Source organism: Xyrauchen texanus, chromosome 24 (genome assembly GCF_025860055.1).
Source record: "Xyrauchen texanus isolate HMW12.3.18 chromosome 24, RBS_HiC_50CHRs, whole genome shotgun sequence".
Lineage (NCBI taxonomy): Eukaryota > Metazoa > Chordata > Actinopteri > Cypriniformes > Catostomidae > Xyrauchen > Xyrauchen texanus.
Window position 1 is genome coordinate 37,618,934 of NC_068299.1, and position 23,072 is coordinate 37,642,005.

Consider the following 23,072-nt stretch of genomic DNA (forward strand, 5'->3'; position numbering starts at 1 on the left):
AAAATGGACTTCATAGAAAGTGTTACCATGTTTTTTTAGAATTAAGTCTTAGTATATGGTCTTTAATCAGAAAGTGATGTGCATTGGTCAATAGTACAATAAGAATTTAAATTATATGCATTATTATGTACAACAGTTATTTGTTTACTGGCGAAAGCAACTGTGTTGCATCATAGTAGATAGTAGCTGTATGAAAAGTGTGTAATCATAAAACACTACACTGTGCCATTTGGGGAGTCTATTCGAAGGCTTCTCAGTACAGAAAAGTGACAAATATCCTGGACGTTTCCAAAAGCCCATTGCGAGATATGAAAATGTCTGGGAAGGAGATCATGCCATTGCGGTCCACTTTTGTTTGGACAGTGTAGGACTTTAGCTCTGTTATTCCAGTCAACACAGAGGTGTGAATGATTGCGATTCTCGCTTCCTCATGGTACGGGGCACCCCTGTCCTTGCCTATGGTGATATTATAACCCCAGCCAGGTTTCCAGAACGGATAGGTGACTGTTAGAGTCTCCAGGCGCTGCACTGTGAAGTAGTCAAATGAGATAGGTTGGTCAACAGTGGGCTTGCACTGGACCAACGACAGGTGCCTAACTTCTGAGTTGTTCAACAGCAGGGCCACGTTAAGGGGTGAAGTGTACCAGACCGTCAGGTGCTTCTTTTGCACCGGGCTGGGGCTCTCAGCCTCCTGAAGCCCAAGTGATTGGTTCTTGCATTTGTTGCACTCACTGGAGTTCATTTTCTCGCAGAAGCTAGGATCCTGCGCGCACGTGCACATGTACACACTGCGCTCGGTAACGTAGGCCACCTTGAATTCAGAGTGCAGGAGGACAGGCACAGTGAGCCACAGTATGCAGTACAGCACTGCAAAAGACATGTGACTAAACAGGATCATCTCACATAAGGATTCCTTGAAGAGATCTGTGTGTATGAGAAAAAAAGTTTGTTTAGACATACAGTAATGATAGTGGCTCTGTTCCAAATCACAGTCGTCTTCCTAAATAGGCAGCTGCATTTCAAGGGGCCATTCACACTGAACGCATTTTGGCATCCGTCGGCACTTTTCGTTCATTGTTTTCAACGTAAAAATGCACTAGACAGAATTCTTGAATTTTATGCCACATCCTGTTGTTTTTAGACACCAAGTCAAGTTAAAAGAATTTTTAAAGGTCTTGAGACACCTGCGTTCTCTTCCATTCATTGCGTTGTATTAAGGACTTAACGGAACAGCTGAGGATGTAATGGCTACAGCGTTTTGTTTTTTATTGCGCATGCGCACCTTGGAACTCGCTACTTCCTAATGTTGTACTTCAGGAGAATCGCTACTTTGTCATAGTCGATACTACGTGAGAGATTAGGTAAGTAAATGTCAAGTTTTAGCCACTGTCACGCTACTGAAGCACGTAGTTAGGTTTTTTACATTGTTACTTTTAGTTAATGACTCCCCGAAACTGTGCAGCGCAAGTATGAGTTTTATTCTCATTGTTCCCACAAGGGGCGCTATAGTGAAAATTAATCTTCTTCTAAAGAGCAAATGCTTGCAAATAAAAGAATTGCAACCCACCTGGATGTTTCAGTGAAGTATGAAAAGTGGAGGCACTGTGTAGGGTCAATCAGCCAATACAAGACAGGGCAGTAAAACAGGCTCGGCCCTCTGACGGTCTTTAATGAAGATCACTCTGAGCATTGCCATGGCTTTAGTGGATTGTTTGAACAGTTGACTTATACAGCTGGATGGAACATAATTGTCAATGGGGTCCAAAGATCTGAGACCACATTTAAAATCTGTGATTTTTATTAATTTCACCTGAAAATAACAACAACAAATATTTAAAACGTTTTAATATTTGATTACATTTTAAAGTGAAGTGTTTAAGTTCTGCACTGTTAGCTTCACCAAACACTATTGAAAAAATAATGTGGTAATGCTTTACATGAATGTTCCCTTTGTTAAGGTTTATTATTTATAAAGGGGTTCATTAATGACTAATCGTTTATGTAAAAATGCATTATAAATCATTGGTATGCAGTTAAAACAACATAAATAAAGAGGGTAACATTCCTGTAATACTTACCAAATAGTGAGCTTTTTAAATCGCATGTTACAAATGCTTAATAAAAACACTTATTCACACTTCTATTAATCAAAAACATGAAATGCTTTAATTCATGATTTATACCACAATGTATCAAATAAAGACTATTATAGTGAGTTTAAAAGAAGGGATTTTGTTATTTTGTGTTTATATTCATGACTGTAATATCTTGATTCACTTGTTTTGTCACTCTCCTTGTCCTGTTGAGTCAAAAGAATGGTGCTACTCCATGTGCTGTCCCAACTTAACTAGTCCTAGTTACCTAAAGTCCTCTGCAAAAACAGTATATATATATATATAATAAAGCCTGATGACCATTAAGCCATACTGAACTTCATGTACATATGTATCTAATGTTGACAACTCCTTAATAAATGCTTCTTAAAGGCACATTTTCCTAGGTTATTAATTGTGATGATTCTGATTATATGTTATTAAGTATTTATAACATGTGAGATAATATGGCTCACTATTTGGCAAGAACTGCATGAAAGTTGCCCTTTTTATTCATATTTTATAACCACATATCGCTGACGTAAAATGCATTTGTAAATTACTTTAGCCAATAATGAACCCATTTATAAACCCTTAACTAAGGGGGCATTAATGTAAAATATAACCAGTAATGTTTTCAAATGACACACTTTTGGTAATGTTATCACCTTTAAAACAAAGAAAAGTTATGACAATATATACCATGGATCATATTTTGGAGTCCACAGCACATTTGTTCACATACATTTTCTCATGAAGCAGCATTCTTACAATCACTGTTTCATATTCAGAAACTTGTGTCCACATAAGTCATCACAACCAAAGTAGAAATCTAAGCGTTACCTTGTATTCATCTTACTTTGGTCACTTCAAACCTGAAGGTTTTTCATTTCATGAGCAAAAACTCACAAAAATTCCTAAGCGCCAGTCCAGCTGCAATACTGTTGCTTGTTGCTTCCTACAGAGTCTTAAACTATGCTTGAGTTTCTCATTATGCAACAAAACTGGCCGGAGGTGACGTGCTGTTAGCAACCACGATTTATCCTGCCTGGTCCTGAACGCACGCAGCTGTCCTCCATTTTCTCTCCTGACTAACACCAGGGTGTGTCCACACTTCATCAGCATGTCAGAGCCACTTCAACATCTGTATTCTCTCTATATCCCCTTCTCCTACAAAACAAACCGTACACTATAGATGTTACTGTATATAACAGTAGAGCTACTGTAAACATGAACTTTTCATTCTCTACTAACATCTTATTCATCATTTTGTTGCATCCTTTCCTAGATTTTTGAATAAATGAATCCACAGAGGGATTCTGTATGAACATGTCTTGAACGGAATATTCTTTTCTGGGAAAAGTGAGTAAGAATTCCTGGCAGCTTTGTCTGTGCTGATTCAGTGTTTCCTGTAGTTAATCTAAAATGAAACTCTTTGAATTGGTAGAAGATAACACCCTGGGTTAAAGCTTTTATATATATATAATGGTTTGATCTTCTTTATGTAAACACTGTCCACATATGGCAAACGTGATTCCAAACAGAGTGTGTATCCTGGCTTTTGTAACACATACATTTGACAGTCTAATCACACACAAGAAACAAAGTAGACAATTAAAATCGAAATACCTGTTTGCCATTGAGATGTTAAGAGGCAGTCAAACGCATGTCCTGCTCACAGTCTGTGTGAGGAGATAATAGACCCACTTCTTGAAAGAGGACTTTGAGGTTGCCAAAGCCACAGACGGTGTCCTCAGCATCTTGCTATGCATGACAAGCTCAGCCAAGTAGGAAAATATTAACAGCATCTGGGAACAAAGTGAGTTAATAAGAAAATATGACGTAATGACTCTAAATGGATTGCATAAATGTTCATGTGCATGAAGCAGGGCAGGTTGGAATTTTGTTTAACTTCTGTTTAATCTCAGCACTGAAATGTATATAAAAAAAACAACAATGTTTCCACAGTGCTTGAAGTGGATGAAAAAAGTGCAGGTACTCTCTTTGATATATAACCTAATCTTTATTTATTTATTTTTTGTAAATAAATGATGCTCAGAGATATGTTTATTTAAAAATAAATACATTTTGGTATTTATACTATACAGTAGGGCTCTTCAACTTTCTCGCAGGGGCCAGATTATCCAGATGAAAATTCAAAGGTGCCACATTTTTTTTGTTATATTATCTTACGTAACACTTTCATTGTAACTAACATGAAAAATAAAGTACTGTTAATAATTGATGTTTATTTACTGTACATTAAAACAGTCAGGTGTATTTAATTAACATTTTTAAGATCTGGCTCAGACCCTCAAATAGCAAATAAGTTTGCTGAACTTAACTTAAAGGAATGTTCCAGGTTCAATTGAAGTTAAAAAGTTAGTTCACCCCAAAATGAAAATGATCCCATAATTTACTCACCCTCAAGCCATCCTAGTTATATATGTCAGCCAAACACAATCGGAGATATATAAAAAAATATCCTGGCTCTTCCAAGCTTTATAATGGGAGTGAATGGTACCTTAGATTTTGAAGCCCAAAAAAAGCGCATCCATCCATCAAAAAAATTATCCATACGGCTCCAGGGGGTTAATGAAGGCCTTCTGAAGCGAAGCGATGCGTTTATGTGAGAAAAATATTCATATTTATAACTTTATAAACTATAATCACTGGCTTCCAGTAACGGCCGTCTGTGCGTTCACAAGAGAGTCGAGTTTCGGCATATGATGTTGGCATGGCGTAAGCTCCGGAGAGAAGTGACGAACACAGAAGTCCAGAGAATAGAGCAAAACAAAATGCTGGACACAAATTAGAAGACAACAACAAGGATTTTTATGCAGTCCTCCAAAAATGATGGAGGATTGCAATATAAGAGAAGTTTTTTGCCCAGCCCTATTTGTTTGAACTGGAGAACACCAACCAGGAACTCCGGGAGATGGAGGAGGCTGAAGCAGCCGCACACACAAAAGAATCTGGTAGACAGAGAGTACGGGAGACGTGGTGGTGCTCATGCAGAAATGTGAGGTAATGCCAACAGAGGCTGAAAGTGTTTGCTGCCATGAATGGACGATTGGAATGACTGGATAGACGCATGAACGTACCATTTTAAGACTAATACAAATCTACAGTATAGCTAAAACAACTCACTTCTCTTCGCTGTTTTCCTTTGCTGTAAACAACGCGCGCTTCCGCGTTCATCACTTTTCACTGGAGCTTATGCTACACCTACGTCATACGCCGGAACTCGACTCTCTTGTGAACGCACAGAGACGGCAGTTACCGGAAGCCAGTGATTATAGTTTATAAAGTTATAAATATGGATATTTTTCTTACAAAAATGCTTCGCTTCAAAATTAACCCCCTGGAGCCATATGGATTACTTTTTTGATGGATTGATGGATGTGCATTTTTGGGCTTCAAAATCTAAGGTACCATTCACTCCAATTATAAAGCTTGGAAGAGCAAGGATATTTGTTTTATATAACTCTGATTGTGTTTGGCTGAAAGAAGAAAGTCATATATACCTAGGATGGCTTGAGGGTGAGTAAATTATGTACTAATTCGACAGCATTTGTGGCATAAAGTTGATTACCACAAAAATGAATTTTGACTAGTTCCTCCTTTTCTATAATTTTATTATTATTATTTTTGTAAGTGATTTTTATCACACTAAAATCATGTTTACATGCATATTCTTTATGTCTTGTGACTATGCTTTTGAAAAAGTGAGTATTTTAATATTAAAATATTGGCCCCATTCACTTCACTTCTAAATAAGCAATGTCTGTTCTTCCTTTTCCTCTATTATTCTCCCATTCAATCAGGGGAAAATTAACCTTTCTTGTCCTGCACATACAGTATGGTGAATATGTGCAGGAGCAAGATACATGTGCAGATTGCTAAACTGATGGTTTCAATATGGGGTGTACTACACTTTATTATTCAGTGTGAGTTGGGTGCCACCATTATCCATCTTGAATATGGACCTCTTCTGGTATAAGTCACCAGCTATATTAGCGACACAATAATACGACATTATGTTATTTTATATCGCAGGCAAGCAATATATGTCATCCTATATCATTAAACATTTTCATAAGCACATTGGTTTGTTGCGCAAATAGTTTTACTGTTTATCGCATTTTGGTATCGTTTCTATCACTGTTGCACAGGCAGAATGGTTGAGAGATCAGGTGCTAATCGCCTTTAACAAATAAATAAATAAAGGTAACATCAGTTTTGCAGATAAATATGAATGGAGGTTTACATGGAGACTTTAAAAACTGCATCGTCATGTTCTTGGTAAAGTAAGAAGCAGATATTATTATCATCTATTCAAGACAACGCACAGCAACAAGTGAATTATCTACTTACACTTTTACTTTAAGTGCTGACGTTATAAAATTATCTGACATTGGCATATTATTCTGCTGAACATCCTGTGGTTTGTGCAAGCCCATCTCACTAAATTCAAGTCTTATCCTTTATATTGCGGTCAATGACAGCGGAACTTAGTCACACTTGCCAGTGTTGTGTATAAGTGTGTGTGTGTGTGTGTGTGTGTGTGTGTGTGTGTGTGTGTGTGTATTACTTTGTGGAGACCAAATGTCCCCATAAGGATAGTAAAACCATGGGGACAATTTGTCATTCCCCATGAGGAAAACAGCTTATAAATCACACTAAATTATGTTTTTTGAAAATGTAAAAATGCAGAAAGTTTTCTGTGAGGTTAGGTTTAGGGGTAGGGGTAGGGTTAGGGCATAGAATATAAAGTTTGTACATATGAAAAACATTATGTCCATGGAAAGTCCCCATAAACATGGATTTTCTAGAACAGTCTCTAGAATTTACTCAGAATGGTATTCTCACTCTGACCGGTCAGCGGCTACGCAGCCCCATACGCAGCAGCAAGCGATGCAATGTGTGTTCTGACACCTTTCTCTCATGGCCAGCATTAAGTTTTTCAGCAATTTGTGATACAATAGCTCTTCTGTGGGATTAGACCAGGCGGGATAGCCTTCGCTCCCCTTCAGAGAGCTTTGGGCGCCCATGACCCTGTCGCTGGTTCACCGGTTGTCCTTCTTCTGACCACTTTTGCTAAGTACTAACCACTGCATACCAGGAACACCCCACAAGACCTGCCATTTTGGAGATGCTCTGATCAGTTGTCTAACCATCACAATTTGGCCCTTGTCAAAGTCGCTCAGATCCTTAGACTTGCCCATTTTTCCTGCTTCAAACACATGAAATTCAAGAACTGACTGTTCACTTGCTGTCAAATATATCCCACCCCTTGGCAAGTGCCATTGTAATGAGATAATAAATGTTATTCACTTCACATGTCAGTGGTTTTAATGTTATGCGATCAGTATATATAGATATATATATATATATATATATATATATATATATATATATATATATATATATATATATATATGTATGTACATTTTCATTGGTTATAATGTTGAATATGTGTTATTAAGCATTCAAGTGAGGTGAAATGGCTCATTCTCACTATTTGGCAGGCATTGCATGAAGGTCACTCTTTTTTTATACATGTTGTTATAACCGCATAGCGAAGATTTATAATGCATTTATAAATGAATAGATTCATTTTATTATAGAACCCCTTTGAAAGTAATATTCCGAAAGCATTTTAATAATGTTGATTACCACAAAAATGTATTTCGACTGGTTCCTCCTTTTATAAAAAAACAAAAACGAAACAAAAAACAAGCAAATATCGAGGTTACAGTGAGACACTTGCAATAGAACTGAATGGGGCCAATTTCTGAGGTTCTTTTATTGTATTTTATTTTATTTTTTTGCTTTGAGCTGTAAAGTTGTTTACATTTTTACAGTCATTTTAGGGTTTGCTGACATTGCATCATCATGGCAGTGAAGTTGTAAAATTGGCCATAACTTTACACAGAAAGGGTTATTAAGAGATTTTATCACACTAAAACCATGTTAACGCACATAATGTTTACGTCTTTTGGCTATAATTCTGAAACAAGGAGATGCTCTACCATAGTAAGTGTCTCAATGTAACCCAGATTTTTGCTTATTTTAAAGAAAAGGAGGGACGAGATTTTGTGGTAACCAACATTATGCCACAAATGCAGTCGATTGATCTTAACTTGTATTGAACCCAGAATATTCCTTTCACAAAGGATCAATAAAGGGGCTGTAAGTGATTTAAACAGATCAAGAACTTCACGAAGCATGAAGCAACATTAGCTCCACATTTTAGTAATTTCATGACTGTAAAGGTTGGAAGAGAAGGAGGATACGGAAGGCTGGTTGCTCCACTCAGGTAATGTTCTTTACTGAACACACGGCAGCGTTCACAGCTTCACAATGATGTCTCAGAATAGCAACTCCTCAGCTTCACAATAACATCTGTCCAGGACCCAGACTCGCTCTGCATTCTGCTGGTGGCGTGGGTGATTTCATCCGCTCTCCCCATGCTCACTGGAATTAGAGACAGATGTTAGTCATAATTTAGCTCAGGTGTAAGTGGTCTTTCCGCTCTCTCTCTCTCCGGATGGGCACTTGGCCACACCCCTCTGCCACAATGACTTACTGGCATCGTAACTACAACATTGCAGGCCCGTAATTTAATTACCATTAAATTACCAACTCACAACGTCGTCACTACAGGCTCCTAATGTTGCAAGATAACCAAGAAAGTTCCATTTACGTAATGTCTTCATAATTTTGTGTGCAATAGTATGACTTACTGGAAATGAGACTATAGCAGTTGCATAACACCAGGTTTTGCATATCTGTATGTTTGGAAGACTAAGAGGACAATTACATTTGACAAAAAGGGCTAATATGAAATACAATGTTAATAGTAATGTATTTCATGCATCCTTTGTTTTGTATCCATTTGCTTTACAGTCTTCGATGATTAATTATTTGGACATACAATTGTTGAATGCTCTGCTACAGAATACAAACCACAATTTGGGAGCCTGATATGTCAAATTCCTATGCTATGTGGAGTTTCTATATCAAACAGGCTTCTTAAATGTTGCAATATTTTTAACGCTTGATGTGATCCACATTATAGTTTGCTACAGTTGTGCAATGCTTTGTAGTATCAACTCACAAAAATGGCCTACTTAACCCCCTATTATCTGACCTAAATTTAGGCAATGTACTGTATATGATCTTCACATGTAAGAGTGCCAACTGACATTATTGTGGATTCACCCACACATTAATGGTTAAAGAATATAAAGATCTGACTCACATTTGGAAGACGCAGGGACCATCACACCAATTAGGCATTATATACATAGGTGAATATAAATAATTATATTTTTGGTTTCATAAAATTTCAATAGCTTTACATTGGATTGGGCCAATAACCAAATTCAATTATTGACCCATCAACTAATAGGTATTTGCACATCACCCGTGAGTGAAGTTCATGCTATGTATTCAAAAATGTTAAAGAGTTAGTTCACCCAAAAATATACCATAATTTACTCACCCTCAAGCCATCCTAGGGACAATTTGCACCTTTGCACAATAAGGAATTGTAACGTTTTCATTTGAAAATGGAGATTGAATAATTCAATAAATTACCGGTAATATTACAACATTTAATCTTGACTAATCATCACAGAAAGGTTTAAGATTCCAGTTTCTCTTTCTCTCGTGCAAAGTTCAATCACAATCCAATTATGATATATTATGAGAGCAAATTATATGTGCAAAAGTGCCCACCCACTTTTTCAGCAGAAGTACTAGAAGTATTTTTCCCATATGGATTTTAAAAATATATTTAAGTAATTTGAGAGAGTAGGGAAACTCTATTGCTCTATTACATCATTAGCAGTGCTATAAACATTTTTATACAAAAAAGTAGCAATTTCACCATAAAATCATGTAAATTACGTTTCAGCACTGTGTAAAACAAAACAAAAATAAAAACACACTATTGCCAGTAGTTGCTCCAGTAAAAGGGAGGTGTCTAATACCACACAGACAGAGCTTAAACCTGTTAGAGCTAAATTATAATTATTTATTAGGCGCACACTCAAGCTGTGGGGATCATATTACTCCTGGATTATGGTTTATTTCCACACTGCATGCACTCTGCCTATGCGCTGCTCACATGTCCAGTGTGAATCAGGCATTAGTTGTGAAAGTCTATGGTTATAGAGCCATTTAGCAGTCAAGAACAGCTAATGCATGTTACTGTGGAGAGAGGGCCTAAGCCAGTGTAAGGCAGGTGCCAGTGAGTCTGGGCTACTCCTCGAGAAAACAAAAGGCTCTCATGAGAATTAACATCTGAACTCTCTCTCGCAGATGTAACAGCAACATCCGAGATGCAACATACTGTGCAGCTAACACCTCCCTTCTAAAGTATCTTCATCTTACTCCTCCTCCTCACTTAAAGCTCACTAAAAACCTATGCAATGTGAAGTGTGTACAAAAAGTAACTATAACATGTTTGGTATCATTTAAAGTCTCTCAGTGCGCCTGGTAAACTGGTCTCATCCTCCCAGCCATAATGAAAAGCTAAAAGAAGTTATAAAATATGTGAAATGTGGTGTGCCCCTTAAAGGTGTGCCCTCCCCAGATCCTCCATACCTCCTGTATGTTAATCTACAGGAACCCCTCAACAGGGGACCAAAATCTAATTATAATGACAGACACCACCATTTGGTAAGCATGTTGAATTATCTGGGTATTTAAGGAGAGGCCACACATTGCTCAGGGCTCTCTGTAATCAGACGATCCCAAACAGTTTACTGTTTGTATTTTATTTCAGGTGATTGCAATTCGTATTTCTTATGTTTTGATAAAATGTCTAACTTTGACTTATCAATGTCTAATTGGAATTGATGAATTGATTATGTTACCTGGTCAATAAATTGTCAACATTTGATTTTATTCTGACTGACTCTGACATTGTGTTTCCCAAACAGATTGAATGATTCGTATGTTACCGCAAGTCTGCGTCAGATTAGTGACGACTAATATTTGGCATCGATTCAAGTGTACTTGGTTTGCAAAGACAAAAAGGGAATTTCCGTTTAGAACAGCAAACGCTGCTTGACCAATCTAAATCTGGGTGTCTTACCTCTGTTTTAATTTGATGTTTCTCCAGATAAGTGTACGTGGGAAACCACGCATGGCCAATCCAAAGCTATTATAAGAGAAGTTATGTTGGTCAACTTACATCTGTAATAGTGGCCGTGACCTCTACTGAAGAAAACGTTAAGTTACATTCAAGTGTATGCAATTCCATGGGGCTATACTGAAGTATCTTTGATTGCGTGAATGTGACCGATCTCAGGTATATAGCAATTACCTCTGTTTGATGATCCAATACTGGCCGCTTGTGATCATGAGACCCGCGGTGTAGAGAAAACACGCGAGGACCTCAAAGCGACATAGTTTCTTAATCTAAACGGGTAAAATATAATTAAAGGAGTTAAAAGAATAATCAAACATTCGCTCACTTTTAATGATACTCAGATATCATTAAAAACCTTTTTCATTTATGGAGTCAGATGAAATAACGAGATAATACATAAGAGAAAATGTATTTCATTTAATATTGTTGTGTTGCGTACAAGAAAGACTGTAACGCGCAGAGACCTTCACCCGTATTATTGGAGACCGTCATTGGACCGATAAACGGGCTTACAAAGTGGTGACAGCCCTTCCGTGATCTCGCAACCAGACGAGCAACGTCTTTCCAGCGCAACATTCAACTTGATCCCTGCCCGGGACATGAGGTTTGACCTTCTCACCTATCTCCAGCTGCTGTGGTAAGTCAATCTTTATTTGCCTTTTAGAAGTGTTGAGGGGAGATTGTTTACACCTCACATTTATTAAGACCGGAACCGAAAACTCCGGTGGGCATAAGAATTAGACTGGAAACATGTCTTTCCAGGGAAAGCACAGCAGCGGTATAGACGGGAAATTATGGATATTTTAGGTGTGCAATTAAAAACCTCCTTGTTCGGTTAAGCGACAAGGGACTAAAATTAAAGTGGAGCAACAACGAATTAATATCCTGGTATTCTGCTGAGGGTGCGAAATTGAAATCAAAATCAAAATACAATAACATTCCCGCTGCAATTGTTTATTTGCTTCGTCGTAACGACCTCGAGACCATAACCGAGAACGAACGAACAATAGCAAATATCAAAGAAATCGAAAGATTGCGATCTGACGAATTGCAAAAGTTAAGAGCACAAGTCGAAGCCTTCACGTACGAGCAACAGGGGTGGGCTAGACAACGCGAAGAAATGGCAAAAACAATTGATCAAATTCAAAGAAAACTTAAAACCGGCAGGAATTACATATCTGCTCTCGAAGATTGCTGTGATAAATCCGGGTTTCCAGTAGCTGCAGTTAAACGAGCAGCACTGGATAAAACCTTTGAGCTAGAGACTCAAAATGATGATGATGACAATGCCGCGTTAGGAGACAGGCCACAGAGAGAAACTCGTAACCGAGCTCTTGTGAACCTGCGGCCTGAAGAACCAAACCTGCAAAGCTCAGTAAAGACTCGAACAAAATCGAAAGACTTGCCAAAGAAATCAGTTAATGTCGCTGTGCTTAAAACCATGACGAACGCGGATGATGAAATCACAACAATCAGCCGCCCGTTAACATGCGAAGAATGCTCTAGACATAAACAAGTCGTAGGAATTATGCCGAGAAAAGGGCCGTTTCAACCCTACTGGGAAGCATTGATGTTACAGGCCACGGTGTACAAATTAGAAACTAGAGATGTTTGGCAAATAGCTCTCTTCACAATTCCTGAGGAGCTCAGACCAAAACTAACCACAGAGATGAAATCTGGCAACATTATGAACCGAGAAAATAACGAAACCGACGAAATGATCTACGAGCGTCTAAAACAGGCATTATTAGACATGAGGGACCGACACATGCAGATTGGAGAAACATATTTGAAATCAAACAAGCCAGTAATGAGTCATTTGAAACGTACGCTGAACGGTTATGGGTAACATACAAAGAACACTCAGGCCTAGAAAATGCAAACCGTGACCATGACGCATTACTACAGCTTGTTAAGAAAAATGCCAGCATCCCAGTTCAAACGGCTTTATCCAATGGTGTCGACCCGGCCGAACACACGTTCAGATCAATAGTAGACTGGGGTTCAAGAATAGAAAGCAGGTGGAGATCAAAACCCCGTAGTGTTGCGTCTGCAAAATGGTTAACAGAAGGAAAGGCCCAGAGAAACTTAACCAAAGATCTCAGAGCAAAATGCAATGCCATTATTGCAAAAAGTGTAACCATCTCATAAGAGATTGCCAAAAAAGAGAAAGAGATTTGAGAAAACAAGCAAAACATTGCCAAAAAACGCCCTATAGCGACCTGTTGAAACTGTTCACAAATTTCTTCACAGAGTTTAAAAACAAAACTGCCAAAAGGGCGTGGCCCACAACGCAAACGGAATAATGGAAAATACCATCACCAATAGGGATATGTGGCCTCCATCCCCATAGGGAGATGAATGGCAGCCTGACAGGCTGATTGTTCCTGCTGAGAGTGCGGTTCAGACTATTCCTATTAACTCAAAACAGTACCAACAAGAACTGTGGAGCTCTGATGGAGAGCTGACACCGCACCTGCAGCAGGACCAACTAGTCAAGGTCACTGAAGGCATGATTTATGACGATAAATACATCGCTCCAGAAGCCCTCCAGAAACCAGTGATAAAATCAGTTTAATTTATACTATTTTAATACAATATAGTTGTATTATAATCACATTATAATATGCATTATATTATAATGGCCATGCATGGCCACAGACGGGGAAAGGTTATGCATGGCATTGCAGATGTATATTAGACATGTATATTTGTAGTGACACTGCAAACCGAACAACCTTACCGGCCCTGAAAATTCTTGTGATTTGAATTTCATTGGTTCTCTTCTCAGTGCCAAGAGGGAGGAGTATACGGTCGTTGTTTGCTGTGCACCAATGCAGTGGCACATGATAATGAACCAAATCATCTCTCGCTGAGAAGCACCAATTGAATTTAAAATCTGATCAGGGGAACCATTCCACTGGATAGACAATGAAAAAATTTGTGTGTAAAATGCTAAACATCAGGCAAAATTTCATAACCCTAACGGACCACCGAGATCATAGGTCATAGATGATCAAACGTGTGAATAGCATCCTTAAAAATGCTAAGCAGAAGACACATCACCAAAATGTGAATTGATTCTTTGACCACAGATCTGTGTTGGGAGCAATAAAACAAAGCTCAGAAAGTTCCCCAGCAGAACTGGGGCTTATATTGCTCACAACAGCAGACTGTACAGACTCAACTGTGAGAACAGCTTAAGGTGCTTCACACTCCAAACTGCACTAAAATATCAGCAGTAATTCAGATCTCACCAAAGATGCTCAGTCTAATTTGATCTTTGAAATAAAATTTGCATTGGACATTGCAATGGTACATGTTTCTCCCCTGATGGCACAAACCATACATTATGAGACTAAAGCTGTCTGTAACAGTTTGGCTTTGACCATCGGAGGAAAATAAAGTACCACATGTCTAAATGCAAATTAATTAAAGGTTCAACATTAACTGTTTTCTCTTTCTGTAGTTGTTCATATTTCAGGTTACAATGTCGTGAGGGACAGATGAAAAAGAATTCTGATCCCCGGCCTCAAGCCAGGACATCAATTTGGCCATGCTGGAGATGGGTGCGAAAGCAAATCTAACAGGCCATTCACACCTCACAGCTCCACAAAAACAAAAATATCTGTACGGCCTCCCGGTTTAGCACCGAACCAAAAATTATACAACACCAATTGCTCTAGATCAGGTTCCACCCATCTCCTAAACATACAGAGCACCCACTTTTATTACGACACATCATGGAACAAAATAATGGCCAAGATTCTGAAGATACTAATCCACTGAAGATCTGGCCCGCCTCTCACATACACATAGCCTCTCACACATAGGATATTACAAACCTGTTTCCATAAAACAGGCACTATTTACAACTTTCCTTTTAAATACTGTAATATACATGGGACACGTGCATGGCTACAGTCACACATCGATGATTTAATTACTAATTGCAAGCAACAAAATTTCAACATTTCCACGTACGTATAAATCAAACCAATTGATTGTTGTTGGAATGGTTGCAAACCAGAGGGCCCCTGGTTTCCAACGCATTGCTAATAACAATATAAAAATAAAATAAGTTGATGATATGAAATGCAGAGGCTTCTATCGATCCACTTCACATTTTGAAAATAGACATGTATCATCGATTGTGACTTAGCCACCAAATCACACACATTAGATCATTTTGAATTAACACTGTTATTATTATTGTATATGTCTGTAACTGTGATTCTAAAATCATAGAATTAGTATTATAACTATATGTTTATTGATGCCTGCCACTGATGGAAATACTAGTTATACTGACTTTGTGGTATGTTTCCTTTAATTTAGTATCCACTGTAATATGGTATATTGATGATACATGTTCTAATTGCCTTGAGCTCTGTGACACCTTTCCTTTAATTAATTCAGATTAATTAGTCCCCTTTGCATTTTTAAATACACACTTGAGACCTGGATTACCACTCGCACTGGTGACATTGATTCATTGTTTGTCTTTTCATCATGTATTACTCAACCTTTTATTGTGTCAGTTAAGTTCTTCAGAGTTTCATCTTTACATGGTCATTTAAGAAGCTGTTCAGGTGTATATGCATTGCCAGGGAGAACTCCTTCACCTAATTGAGGTCTGCCCAGAAGACCACCAATGGAGGTGGCAGAGAATTCTTCAAAGAGTCAGATCATCATTAAAGGTACAACCAGAAGCAGATGTTTCTCCATGATGGAATGACATGTCCACTGAACAAGCCACAAATGCCTTGATGGACTCTATGAACTGAACACATGTGCTAACCTCAACCAGACACAGTGTTGCGACTTCAGATGCCTCATCAGGTCTATCAACAGACATGGCACTTGCTCTCAGCCCCTTACAGCTGCCCACCTTACAAAGACTGAAGTGACACCGCAGGAAACCCTGTGTGTGGCCCACGGTGCCAAACGGGGAAAACTGTAAGGCAGGTGCCAGTGAGTCTGGGCTACTCCTCGAGAAAACAAAAGGCTCTCATGAGAATTAACATCTGAACTCTCTCTCGCAGATGTAACAGCAACATCCGAGATGCAACATACTGTGCAGCTAACACCTCCCTTCTATCTTACTCCTCCTCCTCACTTAAAGCTCACTAAAAACCTATGCAATGTGAAGTGTGTACAAAAAGTAACTATAACATGTTTGGTATCATTTAAAGTCTCTCAGTGCGCCTGGTAAACTGGTCTCATCCTCCCAGCCATAATGAAAAGCTAAAAGAAGTTATAAAATATGTGAAATGTGGTGTGCCCCTTAAAGGTGTGCCCTCCCCCAGATCCTCCATACCTCCTGTATGTTAATCTACAGGAACCCCCTCAACAGGGGACCAAAACCTAATTATAATGACAGACACCACCATTTGGTAAGCATGTTGAATTATCTGGGTATTTAAGGAGATGTCACACATTGCTCAGGGCTCTCTGTAATCAGACGATCCCAAACAGTTTACTGTTTGTAGTTTATTTCAGGTGATTGCAATTCGTATTTCTTATGTTTTGATAAAATGTCTAACTTTGACTTATCAATGTCTAATTGGAATTGATGAATTGATTATGTTACCTGGTCAATAAATTGTCAACATTTGATTTGATTCTGACTGACTCTGACATTGTGTTTCCCAAACAGATTGAATGATTCGTATGTTACCGCAAGTCTGCGTCAGATTAGTGACGACTAATATTTGGCATCGATTCAAGTGTACTTGGTTTGCAAAGACAAAAAGGGAATTTCCGTTTAGAACAGCAAACGCTGCTTGACCAATCTAAATCTGGGTGTCTTACCTCTGTTTTAATTTGATGTTTCTCCAGATAAGTGTACGTGGGAAACCACGCATGGCCAATCCAAAGCTATTATAAGAGAAGTTATGTTGGTCAACTTACATCTGTAATAGTGGCCGTGACCTCTACTGAAGAAAACGTTAAGTTACATTCAAGTGTATGCAATTCCATGGGGCTATACTGAAGTATCTTTGATTGTGTATACGTGAATGTGACCGATCTCAGGTATATAGCAATTACCTCTGTTTGATGATCCAATACTGGCCGCTTGTGATCGTGAGACCCGCGGTGTAGAGAAAAACACGCGAGGACCTCAAAGCGACATAGTTTCTTAATCTAAACGGGTAAAATATAATTAAAGGAGTTAAAAGAATAATCAAACATTCGCTCACTTTTAATGATACTCAGATATCATTAAAAACCTTTTTCATTTATGGAGTCAGATGAAATAACGAGATAATACACAAGAGAAAATGTATTTCATTTAATATTGTTGTGTTGCGTACAAGAAAGACTGTAACGCGCAGAGACCTTCACCCGTATTATTGGAGACCGTTATTGGACCGATAAACGGGCTTACACCAGCAAACTGTGAGAAGTACCTGAATGTGTAATGTGTATAGGTAAAATGTACATTTGCTTATAAAAGTAGTAATGCAACATTGCAAAACATAAAACTAAAATTACATTTGCTATTGACCAAATGTGTTTCATATAATGAAATTCCTGGAAAATATTTTATAGTCAAATTATGTTAAAATGGCTTAATTCTCAGACTCACCATCTCAGCCTTATTGGTGGGGCCAATCCAGGAGAGTGTGTGAGGAGGGTCATGCGGGCAGTAGCAACTAACACTGTCTGGAGCCACAACAGTCTGCTGGGGAGGCGGGAGAAGTTGCCTCTGATTGGAACAACTGTGTACAAAGTTATCAAATGTGAGTTAGTTTTCGATTTATGAAAAAGAGATAGACAGACAAATACACTCACCTAAAGGATTATTAGGAACACCATACTAATACTGTGTTTGACCCCCTTTCGCCTTCAGAACCATAGACATAATAAATACATAGACACCCTATTGGCCGCTGGAGCGTACGTCAACGGGCCGCCATATTGCGGAAGGCAACATTCCCATTTCTCTCATAACGGGAGTTGAGGAAAAATGCCTGCCTCATGTGCTGCTTGGGGCTGTACAAATCGCCGCACTATTGAAAACAGGTCTCGGGGAATTACTTTTCACAAGTAAAACTGAACATTTGTTTTTGGTTGTATTTGGTCGTTATATAATTAGTAATAGTAATGTTAGTTGGCCATCGGAGTTAGTCAGACTAAAATAGCTTGCTTGCGAGCTGTGAAAGTTGAGACATGAGTTGACATGATTTATAGTATAGTTTTATCTTTATATTTTATATTATAAAGTGAATTTCCTGAAAATCTAAATATTTTCTTAAAACCGACTTTTATGACAAGTACTCGTTACACCATGTACGAACCACTGAAATCGGTTGATAAATGTAAACGTTATTTTTGTTTTTATCCAGAAAAACCGCAACTCACCCGTTTACTTGCATTTGATTACAGCGCAGTCTTGCCCTCCGCAAAATGGCGGACGCGTTGACGTATCGCAGCAACGTTCCAAAGCGGCCAATAGGGCGTCTATGTATTTATTATGTCTATGTTCAGAACTGCCTTAATTCTACGTGGCATTGATTCAACAAGGTGCTGAAAGCATTCTTTAGAAATGTTGGCCCATATTGATAGGATAGCATCTTGCAGTTGATGGAGATTTGTGGGATGCACATCCAGGGCACGAAGCTCCCGTTCCACCACATCCCAAAGATGCTCTATTGGGTTGAGATCTGGTGACTGTGGGGGCCATTTTAGTACAGTGAACTCATTGTCATGTTCAAGAAACCAATTTGAAATGATTCAAGCTTTGTGACATGGTGCATTATCCTGCTGGAAGTAGCCATCAGAGGATGGGTACATGGTGGCCATAAAGGGATGGACATGGTCAGAAACAATGCTCAGGTAGGCTGTGGCATTTAAACGATGCCCAGTTGGCACTAAGGGGCCTAAAGTGTGCCGAGAAAACATCCCCCACACCATTACACCACCACACCATTACACCACCACCAGTCTGCACAGTGGTAACAAGGCATGATGGATCCATGTTCTCATTCTGTTTACGCCAAATTCTGACTCTACCATCTGAATGTCTCAACAGAAATCGAGACTCATCAGACCAGGCAACATTTTTCCAGTCTTCAACTGTCCAATTTTGGTGAGCTCTTGCAAATTGTAGCCTCTTTTTCCTATTTGTAGTGGAGATGAGTGGTACCCGGTGGGGTCTTCTGCTGTTGTAGCCCATCCGCCTCAAGGTTGTGCGTATTGTGGCTTCACAAATGCTTTGCTACATACCTCGGTTGTAACGAGTGGTTATTTCAGGCAAAGTTGCTCTTCTATCAGCTTGAATCAGTCGGCCCATTCTCCTCTGACCTCTAGCATCAACAAGGCATTTTCAGCCCACAGGACTGCCGCATACTGGATGTTTTTCCCTTTTCACACCATTCTTTGTAAACCCTAGAAATGGTTGTGCGTGAAAATCCCAGTAACTGAGCAGATTGTGAAATACTCAGACCGGCCCGTCTGGCACCAACAACCATGCCACGCTCAAAATTGCTTAAATCACCTTTCTTTCCCATTCTGACATTCAGTTTGGAGTTCAGGAGATTGTCTTGACCAGGACCACACCCCTAAATGCATTGAAGCAACTGCCATGTGATTGGTTGATTAGATAATTGCATTAATGAGAAATTGAACAGGTGTTCCTAATAATCCTTTAGGTGAGTGTAGATAGACAAATTAAACAGTATAGACAAACAGATCATCTAAACAGTGGAAATAATAAATAGCTAGCTTTAAATCATTTATCTGCCCTTAAACTTGTATGACTTTCCTCTTCTGTGGAATACAAAAGACTATATTAACAAAAATTTATTTTGTCCGTACAATGAAAATCAATGGGGTCCAAAACAGCATGTTATTTTGGACCGCATTCACTTTCATTGCATAGACAAAAAAATATTCTTCGAAAAATCTTCTTGTGTTCTACAAAAGAGAGAAAATCATAGAGGATTAAAACGACATATGGCTGACATGGTGACAATTTACATTGATAACAGTGAGTTACTGTGAGTTACTGTGGATAAAACCCATGGGTCCGACACAACTTCCAACCTCCCCTGTGGGACTGAGGTCTCCTCTGTGAATGTGTGGTGGGATTCTGACTGAGGGTAAGAAAACTTTGCTCCTGAACACCAGCAGGAACACCACTCGCATGCCTAGACCAAGCAGAATGCTGTGGCTTTTGAGGTACTCTAGACCTTTGTCTGAAGGCCTGGGTTGGTTTACGACAAGCCCACTAGACAGTTTCTCTCAATGTAATGGAGCGCTCAGCCCTATCCAGCACATCCTGAGAATCTGGAATGAAAGACTTGACCAGGCATTTCTGGCAAATTCATCAGTTCATTCCTTATGGCATCTGGCAAAGAAGTCTGTGCCAGCCATATTTGCCTGCAACATAACATATGCCTGCGGCTAATGACATACTCTCCCCTACATCACGTGTCAGTTGTGAGTGAGTCGCCAAAGCTGAATCAATACGAGTTTTGGAATCCTGATCCTCTGCACCCATTATTTTCCACAATGCTGCTAGGAGGATAGCCAAAGCATTTCCCATACGAGTCGTGCGTGCAGCACCATTTAAAGAGCGTGAGATCATGCGGTCGGTTTTAGCACACTCCTTGCCAGGACAGTGAGGATTAGCAGATACACGGGCTGCTCCTAGGGCTGTCCATGATGCTATTGACTGCTCTACCAGTGACATATCACCAAGACCGGTTTCTACTGGGAATCGGGCATTAACTAATCATCTACAGCCTGCATTAAATTTGGGCTTTTGAGATGGTTTCTTCCATGCTGTTCTCAGCATGGAAGTGTAATCATCTGCCACCGTAATGGAAGGTGCGGAATTAGTCTGAGATATGACCTCCCAGACACCTCCCATAGGAACTGGTTCAGACATGAGTGGTTCACAACAATCTTGATTGTGCTAAATACTCTATTAACAAGAGTATTTGCATAAAATTCTTCCACCTTTGTCGATTCCTCATCCATCTCCACATTTTCTGAATGGGAATCTCCCCGATAGCTCTAATTTTCTGATTGCAGAGAGTGGGGAGCAAAAAATAGACAACACATCAACCTCATCTGTGTCATCTTCAACAAGATGGCGCTGAGGCACCAGCAGAGGATGGGGGCCAGGGATGAGGAGGAGCCTCAAAACTGTCCATCCTCTGTGATAAGTTCTGCAGAGCAGTCAGAATTTGTGCATCTACACTACCCCCCGCACACTCTCACGGTTTGACCTGTGAGTGGATTCATGATGATGATCATGTAAGTGCTTGCGAGATCGCTTATCACCAGTCCTGTCTAGAGATCTCTCTCTCTCTTCCAACCATGTTCAGGCACAGAACTGTGAACCCTGGTAGCATGGCCTGGTCGCTCCTCCCTAGGCAGGTCACAAGCACTACAGGGATTATACATGTCCTCCTTTAAGTGAGCAATCCCCAGGCATAAGGGGCATTCTTGATGTCCATCACGGGGATCCATCGCTGATTGGCAAAACCGGCAACATGGAGAAGCCATGATGTCCCCCGCAAACAAGCCCACGGACTGCGAACAGCCGTAAAGGGTGAATAAAATCAAACAAACAAACAAATTGTCCTGTATCAGTAAGCGAACAGCCCCTAGCAGGGCTACATTAAACCCCATTAACTGCGAACAGTAGTAAAGTGTCAAATGAAGCCCACCCCGGGACAATGGACCGCACCAGAATGCGAATGTACAGGTGAAGGGAAAAAATTAATAATTAATTTAAAGTAAATTTAAATAAAATAAAAAACTTCAAAATACATTTAAATAAACACAGATGTATACATAAAGAAGATAAATCATTTTAGAAATAAAAATTAATATATTTTTTATGTCATGTGTCAGGAAAATTCTCAGCATGTAAGAAATACCAATTTTATTGATAACTCAAAAAGCATTTTTTTATTTATTTTTTTGCTAAACTGTGAAGGACGTGGTAAGGGTCCATCTGAATAAATGGTGAATGTCTTGGTATTATTCATCTTCAATATATATATATATATATAATTATTTTTTTTTAGATCTCCCTATTTTTCACAATCCAGTGTTGGCAGGTATAATCATTAATTATTCTGAGTTGTTATAGCAGCTAACAATGGGACAAGTTGAGCCTGAATTCAAATGTTCCATCAAATAACACTTAAATGATTGTTGTTCTCCTCTGGATGGCTCGTTTTGTCCGTTTTTACTTGGCCACTCGAGACCAGAAATACAAAACAGGCAATCATCATAGCCCCGCCCACTGGTTGCTCAGAGAAACGATGGACGGTTTACAGAGCCTAGTGCTGTCGCAGAGACTTGTGTGATGTTTCATTGCACTTGTTTCATTGATATAGAGAATAGGGACATTTTCTGCTTGTCATTTAATTAAAAAGTCGCTTACAGCCTCTATACTGTAAAGCTTCTTTTCCCCACTTGTGACCTGAAGGAATATTCACCTGAGTAATTAAGTGTGACAACTAGCCCCGGTTAGAAAGCATTCAGATAACCTGTATCGTACCTTCATGGGGGCTTTTTGCTTGTAGTTAATCATCAAGGTGGAAAGCACCAGAGCTTTCATTTCACCGGGTTGCCAGATTGCATTATAAAATAAAGAATAAAATATAAGCGCTCGCGTCAGAACATAAGAAGAATTAATATATTTACAAACACGTCTATTAACACGAAATAAGAACAATTGGCGTTTCAGTATACATATGAATCAGTGCGTGGGACAGCCATCTGTTTATTGTGTCGTGGCTGGATAGAATATTTGGCAACCCTTTAGTCTAAATCCAGTTCAAGAG

The 23,072-nt window shown here is 39.1% G+C and overlaps 1 protein-coding gene across 2 annotated transcripts; it reads right to left on the reverse strand.

The window, feature by feature from the left end:
• Positions 1 to 39: 39 nt before the first annotated feature.
• LOC127618246 (uncharacterized) lies at positions 40 to 17,979 on the reverse strand. 2 transcript variants are annotated; one of them, XM_052090603.1, is made up of 6 exons: positions 17,852 to 17,979; positions 8,393 to 8,573; positions 3,723 to 3,901; positions 2,937 to 3,263; positions 1,568 to 1,810; positions 40 to 924 (listed from the first exon to the last, which is right to left on the reverse strand). In XM_052090603.1, the coding sequence occupies exon 6, from the start codon at positions 896 to 898 to the stop codon at positions 254 to 256; it is 645 nt and encodes a 214-aa protein (XP_051946563.1). In that variant the 5' UTR covers positions 899 to 924; positions 1,568 to 1,810; positions 2,937 to 3,263; positions 3,723 to 3,901; positions 8,393 to 8,573; positions 17,852 to 17,979; the 3' UTR covers positions 40 to 253. The 2 variants fall into 2 exon arrangements, with proteins under 2 accessions (XP_051946563.1, XP_051946564.1); XM_052090604.1 differs by lacking the exon at positions 2,937 to 3,263.
• Between the last annotated feature and the right edge of the window lie 5,093 nt (positions 17,980 to 23,072).

What these genes read in the sequence shown, in the direction of transcription:
- LOC127618246 (XM_052090604.1), bottom strand. Translation starts at nt 898, where the DNA reads ATGATCCTGTTTAGTCACATGTCTTTTGCAGTGCTGTACTGCATACTG.